This window comes from Pezoporus wallicus, unplaced genomic scaffold (genome assembly GCF_028554395.1).
Source record: "Pezoporus wallicus isolate ANWC-B61680 ecotype Strahan unplaced genomic scaffold, APGP_CSIRO_Pwel_v1 contig_13622, whole genome shotgun sequence".
Classification (NCBI taxonomy): domain Eukaryota; kingdom Metazoa; phylum Chordata; class Aves; order Psittaciformes; family Psittacidae; genus Pezoporus; species Pezoporus wallicus.
In genome coordinates, this window is record NW_026636904.1 from 111,413 (window position 1) to 120,599 (window position 9,187).

Here is a 9,187-nt window from a genome sequence, read left to right on the forward strand (position 1 = left end):
TACTCCAAGTTTTTCCTGCCCCACATGCAGCAGTCTGTGCTTAAGCATCTAATAAGTTAAAAATCTATAAAACATAAGCTGAGAAAGATAATTAAGTAGTTGTACAGCTCCAAAGGATACAAGAAGCCTGGAGAAAGCCAGGTCAGTGTTGAGTCAACTCCAGTCTTACTGCAGACTATGTTCACACAGCAGGGTAATTTATTTTAAAGTGACATTTGCAATACCTTCTGAAACAGAGCTTCCATACATTTAAATTAACAACCTCTCAGATCATCAGAAAGTGCTGAAGCCTCTCCCACCATCTAACACACAGCTGCAGACTGCTATTCCAAAACATCTTCCTGTACATCTTCACTCTTTTCACTTCAGAGTGGGAATTCAGCACTTCAGAATCCAAACACCCGAAAGTAATTTTTGTTTAAAGTGAAAAAAAAAATTTACAGAGATACTAAAGTGAAAGTTTAAAGCCTAAGAAAAAAATACTTTTTCTAAGTCTAAACTTAAGGTGTAGCTCAGATAGAGGCCAGTCTTGGGAAAGGCACAAAACACAACATTGAGGGTTAAAGCCACCAGCTTTAAAACAAACAAACAGAAGTCTTTTAGGTTTCAAGGGGGGAAATCACTGGGCTCTTTATGCTGGCAATGCCTCCTGAGCTGTGAAAAGCTGCTTTAGGTATCAGTCACATTGGGGTTGGAGGAATCCTAACCAAAGATTAGTGTGAGAATTGCATAATAAAACAGATTTCAGTGCAGAACTTCACTCAGCTGAGCTTACACCATTCCCACCCAGGGACTCCTGAGGGGAGTAAAGAGGAAGATCAGACCAAATTTGCAACAGTGGAGATGGTTTTGTGAGAAATAAAGTAGAAAGACGAGTTGGCAGCACCCATTGATCCCTACAACTTTGGGGTACAAGCAGGAAGAGGGACAAAGGGGTTGTTGACTTCTTAAATAAGAGGGAAGGATTTTGTGACACCCAGGTTTTGTTTAGGCATCAGAGAGATACAGAGGCTTCCACAGAAACAGCAAGGGGTGGTTTTCTCCCCTTCCCTAGTTATTACATGTACAAGAGCAGTGAGCTAAAAAACAGACCCAAAACACACAATTGGCTCCATTCTCTTTCCAAGAGGAAGGTCAGAAATGCACAAGGCTGATGAAGCTCCCCAGCAGTCAGATGTAGAGCCACAACCCAGGACTTTCTCCACTGATCTGGAGAAGAGTCTTTGGAAGGGTCTTTCTTACAAGAAAGAGAAAGCAGCATCCAGCTTCTGTACAAAATGCTGGCAAAGCTGAAGGACCTTCACGGGTTGAGCATCCTCATAGCAGGTTTAAGGATATCTGGACAGCGAGAAGCTAAACCAAACCTTCTAGTGCAGCCTTTGTCTACGGGATGAGAATGAGCCTTGATGGTCTGGGGCATCTCTTCCCTCCTGAGGGTAGAGTGTTCTCTGGAATAAGACTGTACTTGATGGAAACCCCATAGCAAACCTAAGGCGAGTCCCTCTGGGATGCTGTCAGGATGTGCGGATGGAGAAGACCCAGTCTTCCACTGCCAGGCACATGGCTGCTTCACCAGTAATCCTCACAGCTAAGCAGATGGCATTGTTCAAATTAATCTTTTTTGGCTACGCATGTTTTTAAATCTCTCCAATCCCATTTCTTCATTTCAGCCCAGTCGGCATCACCAGGGTAGTCCAACGCTTTCTGGTATGTAGTAAGGCAGCATCTTTGCCCAACCCCTAAAGAACAACAAAAACAGCATCCTGAAGCACAGGTGCGTTGCTCAGCTGTCAACTGTGCCAAAACCAGCTCCTTCACCCCTCCAAGAGCTGGATTCACCCTTCTGCCCCAGATAACCAAGACTAAGCCTCCAAAGCCAGGCACAGCTTGCACTGGTCAGGCTGGGAGCCAGTGACCACTGAAGTCCCCGCAGGGACAAGGAGACAGCAGCAGATTTCCAGGTGCTTCTTTCACCCCCAGAGCTCTTCTCTGCTTCTTCCCACAGTGCCAAAGGCACTGGGGCATCAGTGAACCTAATCCACAGTGAGCTCACACATGTATGAGCAGGAGGTGTGTTGGAGAATAGCTCCAGGCCTGCATTGGGAATGCAGGGACTGCAGCATGGATGGGTTTGCTGTGCCATCACTGGGGGCTCACTTTGGTCCTTCACCCCACACGCCACCCCCCCAAGTGCACAGGCACGGGGATGATGTTTACAGCACAGAATGGGCCTGAGCCCTTTTCCTTCCTCCCACCCATTCCAGCTGCAGAGCCAAGAAGCTGAGCATGACCAGAACAAGGGGCAGCTCCTCCAGGGGTCTTACCCAAATACACACGAACTCCCCCACCTGGCCACGCACCCATATTCCCTCCCTCATGCGCTTGTGTACTGCTTTCCATAGCAGGATTCCCACTCGGTCGTCCGTCTGCAGGCTCGGAAGTGGCCCTGGTAACCGCCACGGTTGGTGGTGCTGATGCCTGGCAAGTTGGTTCTTTTGGGGAGTACCTGGAAGGCAAAGTGTGGATCAGCCAGTGCCGATGGTCAGCACAGCCCCATGCACACAGAGATGGGAGAAATGCATGCAGCACCCCAGGGTGCTGCTTACCTTAATCACACGGCCTCTGAACAAGATCCTGTTCAGCGACATTGCAGTCTTCACAGAGCTCTGCTCTTCAAACTCGATGTAGGCATACCTGCAATGGGATGGGGTGAGCACAGCCCCAGGGACACCCCACTGCTCCCACAGGATGGGGAGCACCCTGGAGACCCCAGCAGCGCAGCACTGACCCTTTGGGGTACCCCGAGAACCTGTCGCAGATGATGGTCACTCTTTTGATCTTCCCGCAGCAAAGGAAGAAAGACTCCAGCTCTTCCGCCGTGGCCCCATAATCCAGCTGCAAAGACAGTCTCAACTCCTCCAGTGCCACCAGCCAGCCCCCCATAGCCTATGGGTCTACATTCACACACCATCACCGAGACTAAGGACCCAGCTGACCCTTCTCGCACCATCTCCTGAGGTTCAGAAGGTCCCTTCCAGCTGAAGGCTCCAGCCTGGAAACCCAAACCCAAGAGACAGCTCCCCTGGCTTTGGGGGCACAAGCAACAACACAAACCCCGCAGCTTCCAGCAGGACATTTTGGGGAGCTGACACAACAGATTATCTGCAAGTGGTTGGAAACCACAAGGAGATGCTGAGCCACAATCCCAGTCTGGGCTGGGCAGAGGAGAAGCATTTGGGATCGAACCAGCCAGCCTTCACTGCGGGGTGGATGTACCCTGTGTGAGGGATCTCAGGCATATGTCCAACTGGACCAGGAGCAGGGAAGATGGGGTCCGCTCCAGGCTTTCCCACTTACGTTGCCCACATAGATGGATTTCTGGTCAGACTCTGCCTTGTTATGGATTTCCTTTGAGAAGACACCTGCAGAAACAAGGGTTGCTTTGTCCTGCTGGTGGAGGTCTGCTACCACAACAACCACCACCAAGCTGACATACTGCAAAGCTCCCCAGGTCCCCTGTCACATCCAGGCATATCAAATCCCCACACTACTGCATCTGCCTCCTCCATCCCCTTCCCCTCTTTCTCTTCAGAATACAACCCAAACCACAGCATAACTGCTCTGTTGAGGCTGTTGGTGCTAAACTCAATTAATTAACTGAATTAAAAGTAATCAATTTACTGCAGCTTTGCCTGCACACATATGAGGTAAGAGTGGATATAACTTGCATTAGCACCATGCCACACCTGGGACCCTATCCTTCATTCACCTTCAATGTCCAGCCCCAGGCTGTCCAGAGAGGCACAGCCACATGCTCTGGCTCCAGCTCCCACCCTGTGCCCCAGCCATGTCCCTGGGTGTACAGCAGCACCCAGGAACAGCCCATACCTGGCTCCAAGTTCCCAGGAAGGCTGCTCTCAGCTTCCAGCTGCACCCTCTTCATCCACTCAGCCTTCTCCATCACTCTGGTTGTGACGGCCTGTAGCTCCTGAAACCCCAACCAAGACTTGGATGAGCAGTGCATGAACACGGATACCCTGACCCCTCTCCCCACTCTGTGCTGCACAACATGCACCTCCATCTGCAGCTGGGCACAAGGGTGGGCCGGAGACAACAAAAGGGAGTTTATCTCCCAGCTCCACTAGGGAGTAAACCCACAGGTATTTCCTTTCCCATGCTTGCAAAGCAGCAGGCACAAGGCCAGCAGGAAAGGGGAAAAGAAGGCAGGACTTGCGCCGCCATATTGCTCCCAGGCTGCACGGAGGGAGCCGTGCTTCACCCAAAGGCAAACCCACTCCCTTTCAGCCCTGTGCTCCTGGTTTGAGCTCACAGCGGCTTAAACTCCCCTGCCTGCAGCAGGAAGCTGCCCCCTGCTCCACCCCACAGAGCCCCACCGCCCGCCACAGACCTGCACCCCGAACACGCCGCGCTGCTTCCTGGGCGCGCCGCCACGTGTGGATCTCCCGCGCAGGGCGCCTTTCACACAGCAAAGACCAATCAGGGCAGGGCACGGCGCCAGGCTCCGCCCCCTGACGGCAGGGCGGAAGGAGCGGTCCTGCCCACCTGGGACCCGGTGGCCGCGGGTTCGAGTCCTGCTGGTGGGAGAAGACCGGCACGGGTCGTAGGGCCCGTTCTGGGGGCTCCCCCCATCCTCCTTGTCCACCCACCCCGCTGGGGGTGCTGGGGACCGCAGTCAGCTCCCTGGCACGGTGCGAGCAGCAGGGCACCCCAACAGGGTGCAGCATCTGCAGCAGGGCACCCCAACAGGGTGCAGCATCTGCAGCAGGGCACCCCAACAGGGTGCAGCATCGGCACCCGGGCACCCCAACAGGGTGCATCATTGGCAGCAGGGCATGCCAACAGCATGCACATCTGCAGCAGGGCACCCCAACAGGGTGCAGCATCTGCAGCAGGGCACCCCAACGGCGTGCACATCTGCAGCAGGGCACCCCAACAGGGTGCAGCATCTGCAGCAGGGCACCCCAACGGCGTGCACATCTGCAGCAGGGCACCCCAACAGGGTGCAGCATCTGCAGCAGGGCACCCCAACAGCGTGCACATCTGCAGCAGGGCACCCCAACAGGGTGCAGCATCTGCAGCAGGGCACCCCAACAGCGTGCACATCTGCAGCAGGGCACCCCAACAGGGTGCAGCATCTGCAGCAGGGCACCCCAACAGGGTGCAGCATCGGCACCAGGGCACCCCAACAGGGTGCAGCATCTGCAGCAGGGCACCCCAACAGGGTGCATCATTGGCAGCAGGGCATCCCAACAGGGTGCAGCATCTGCAGCAGGGCACCCCAACAGCGTGCACATCTGCAGCAGGGCACCCCAACAGGGTGCATCATTGGCAGCAGGGCACCCCAACAGGGTGCAGCATCTGCAGCAGGGCACCCCAACGGTGTGCACATCTGCAGCAGGGCACACCAACAGGGTGCAGCATCTGCAGCAGGGCACCCCAACAGGGTGCATCATTGGCAGCAGGGCACCCCAACAGCGTGCAGCATCTGCAGCAGGGCACCTGTCCTGGGTTCAGCAGTAGCAGTCATTTTTCTCCTCCTTGGTAGCTGGTGCAGTGCAGTGTTTTGACTTTCGGCATGGGAACAGAGCTGATAACAAGGATGTTTTGGTTTGGCCAAGGACTTTGTGAGCCTCATGCTCTGCCAGGCCGGAGGGGAAGCCAGGAGGAAGCAGAGACAGGACACCTGACCCAAACTGACCAAAGAGGTATCCCATACCACAGCACGTCATGCCCAGGATGTAACGGGGAGTTAGCCGGAAGGGCTGGGGGACTGCAGGGTTGGAGGAGGTATGGGTCGGAGCTTGGTCGGGCTGGGGGGGGCGAGTTATCGGTCGGCTGGTGCTGAGGTGTTGTATTCTCTTCCCTTGTTATTTCCTTTATCATTATTATCATTGGTGGTAGCAGTAGTGATTTGTGTTATACCTTAGTTACTAAACTGTTCTTATCTCAACCCGTGGGAGTTGCATTCTTTTCGATTCTCCTCTCCGTCCCTCCGGGAGTAGGGGCAGGGAAAGAAGGGGGGGAAGTGAGTGAACAAGTTACCTGGCTGGGTTTAAACCACGACAGCACCCCAACACAGTGCATCATCTGCAGCAGGGCACCCCAAAAGGGTGCATCATCTGCAGCAGGGCACCCCAACAGGGTGCATCATCGGTACCAGGGCACCCCAACAGGGTGCATCATCTGCAGCTGGAAGAGAACATCCCTTTGCGTTCCCTGCGGACAACCCTGAATGCCCCTCACCATGGACACCCCTCTTCAGGGTTGGACACAGGTCAGTGACCGACCCGGTGGCTACATTGAACCCCCCCTGGGTTAGGCACACAAAGTGCTGCCAGGGTGAGGCACAGCACAAGTCCAGGCTCTGATTGATATTAAATTGTCTTTATTACACAGATACAGAGTTAAGAACAGACATAACCTGAATCATAAAGTTTACATCTTTCACAGGTCAAACATACAGTACACTTAAGAGAAAGCGGGAAACAGCAAAGGGGTGGGGGGGGGACAGCATGCCGAAGGAAAGTCCTACCACGTCATCTCTCTGGGCTGGCCCCCAAGCCCCCCAAAACCCTCCCAAACCCCCCAAAACCCATGTGTCGGGGCTGGTTTCCAGCCCCCTGTCACCCCCCATGCCCCGGTATCCCCATCCCCAGGGCTGGCAGGGTCACACAGGCAGGGCATGGGAGCAGGAAAGCCTTGAGTAAGGGGGGATGGTGGCACAGCACCTCCCTCCTGGGGCTATGGCATTCAGTGGCATCAGAGGATCCCCTGGGAATGCCACCAAGGCACCCAGGTCCTGGGACCTGGTCCGCAGTGCCTGGGACCTAGTAACAACGTGGCATCTTGTTCCCAACCTCAAACCCACCAGGAGCCAGAGTGTCACCCCGAGGAGAAGAGAGGACCCCGGTGGGCCCTAGAGGAGAAGGGCACGGAGAAGCTGCAGGGGGTTATAGGGGGCTCTGGGAGTGATGGAGCAGAGCCCAGGCAGGCGTGGGACCCTGCTCCAGGGTGCCCAGGCTCACCAGGATGCGGCACTTTGGTTTCAGTGGGACGTCAGGTTGGGAACGCGAGGAAGGAGCTGGAGAGACCCTCGCGTACTGGATCCACCTCCTCCAGCACAGTGCCGCACCCAGCATCCTGGGGTCTGCCTCCCCATGAGGACCAGGACCTCTATCCCCACACCACCAACACTGTCCCCAAGCTGCGATGGCGGGGAGGAAACCAAGAAGGGGATCTATGGGTGGCCATGCGTCCATGATCCAGCAGAGGACTATGCCCAGCCACCTCAACCCCCGTGTCCCCGAACTGCCCCACAGCCACCGGGGTGTCCCTATTCCCAGCTATGCTCATCCCTCTACCATCTCCCATAGCACATAAAACCACCAAAGAACATGGCTTGGGCATGGCACAGGGCACACATCCCCTGGCCCCCCACATGCCCCAACACCATTTTGGAGTAAAACCCCACAGAAGCTCTGGCCAGCACCTCCCCAGCTCACATCACTGCGAGGGATGTGGCTAAAAACTAACGTTTTTGGGAAATATTACACTTTAAAGCTGTCGCTCTGGTTTGGACATCTGCTAGCGCCGCCCGTCACTGCCCATCCCATCCCTCCCTCGGCTTTTGGTTTCAATGCAAGGTTCTGTTGGGTAATTTTGTCACTGAAAAAACAACAAAAGAAGGAAATAATAAGTAAGGAAAAGAAACGGAAGCAAACCAGAAGGGGGTGGAAACGAGAGCATTCCCATGGAAATTCCCTATGGAAATGCTCTCGTCCACAGTTTCCCGGTGAGGCGGAGGTAGAGAGGCAGAGCCCCGGCGCGGGGCTGGGGACACATGGGGATACGCAGGGGCACGTGTGGTGGGAAGGGCAGGGATGGGATGGACACCCGGGAGAGCAGGTGGCCTCGCAGCAGGCGCATCTGCAGAACTCTTATATATTACCTCTTCTCAGGAAACGTAAGAAAAATAGACAATATTACATATGTCACACCATAAATAAAGTGAACAGTCACTCGAGGGGGGGGCAACCCGGGAGAGCTCCCAGCCTTGGGGTGCACAGAATCCCCTCTGGAGGGATACGCCGAGACCTTGGTGTGCACAGAAACCCCCCGGGGGGATGCACCAAGGTCTTGGGGTGCACAGAAACCCCCTGAGGGGATGAACTGGGACCCTGGAGTACACAGAAATCACCCCAGGGGATGCACTGAGACCTTGGGGTGCACAGAAACCCCGTGGGGTATGCACCAAGGTCTCAGGGTGCACAGAAACCACCCCATAGGGAACGCACTGAAACCTTGGGGTGCACAGAAACCCACAGCAGGGCTCGGTGCTGGTTACACAGGTCCAAGAACATCACCTCGGTGGTGTCCCGTGCACCAAGCTCTGCGGCAGTGGCACGGCACGGGCCCCTGGGTGACTGATAACACAACAGACCCGGCCCCGAGCCCTTCCCTCCTCCTCCTCCCCTACAGAAAACACACAGGATGGTTTTGCAAATGCGGAACAATTACATCTCCTATGGAGCACACGACTGCTGCTCGCCTACATCCAGCCTCGCTCCCCCCCACCGCGGCCTCCAGCGCGTTCTCATCATCCTTCGTTTGGCAAATGTCTCTTATTATTATCGCTATCGTCATTATTATCGTTACTATCAGCATCTTTTTGGACCTCTGCAAAACACTATTTACATTCACATTAGCATACAGCACTCCTGCCCCGCGTGGGGCTTCCCTCCTCTCGGAGCCGGGCGACTTTCCGTATTGCACTCCCGTCCTCTGCGCTTTGTACAACGGTGCAAGAAGCACACAACAACCGGCATCGTCCTTGGCTGCCTCCTCGGCCGGGAAGGAGGTGATGCTTGCTTTCCTTTCCTTTCCTTCTTCCTCTTCCAAATCCACGTGAAACAAATCCAATGCGGGGTGTGGGAGCAGCCTGTCAGAATAGGGCTGGAGGGGGGGGTCCGGCTGCTGGCTTCGGGAAGGGAGAACACCAAAATCTGTCGTTTAATCTCTGTTTTTAACTCTCTTTTTCCATGGCGGCGGCGGGCAGAGGTAGAGATGTGCCAGCTCCGGCTGCGGTTCTCAGCCACCGTCTCCCCCTCCTGCAGCTCGGGGACTTCGATTTGCTTGGAAAACACCCATTTTTTGCTTTATTGGAATG

At 55.0% G+C, this 9,187-nt stretch overlaps 1 protein-coding gene and 1 long non-coding RNA gene across 2 annotated transcripts; both read right to left on the reverse strand.

Moving 5' to 3' along the window:
* Nucleotides 1–2,374: 2,374 nt before the first annotated feature.
* Nucleotides 2,375–3,961, reverse strand: LOC130595459 (polyadenylate-binding protein 2-like). Its single transcript, XM_057402209.1, has 5 exons — nt 3,889–3,961; nt 3,358–3,422; nt 2,789–2,895; nt 2,607–2,694; nt 2,375–2,506 (listed from the first exon to the last, which is right to left on the reverse strand). The coding sequence occupies exons 1-5, from the start codon at nt 3,959–3,961 to the stop codon at nt 2,375–2,377; spliced, it is 465 nt and encodes a 154-aa protein (XP_057258192.1).
* Nucleotides 3,962–6,389: 2,428 nt separating this feature from the next.
* LOC130595466 (uncharacterized) lies at nt 6,390–8,992 on the reverse strand. Its single transcript, XR_008971324.1, has 2 exons — nt 8,219–8,992; nt 6,390–8,177 (listed from the first exon to the last, which is right to left on the reverse strand). It is a non-coding gene; the product is annotated as an uncharacterized LOC130595466 (long non-coding RNA).
* Nucleotides 8,993–9,187: the final 195 nt, after the last annotated feature.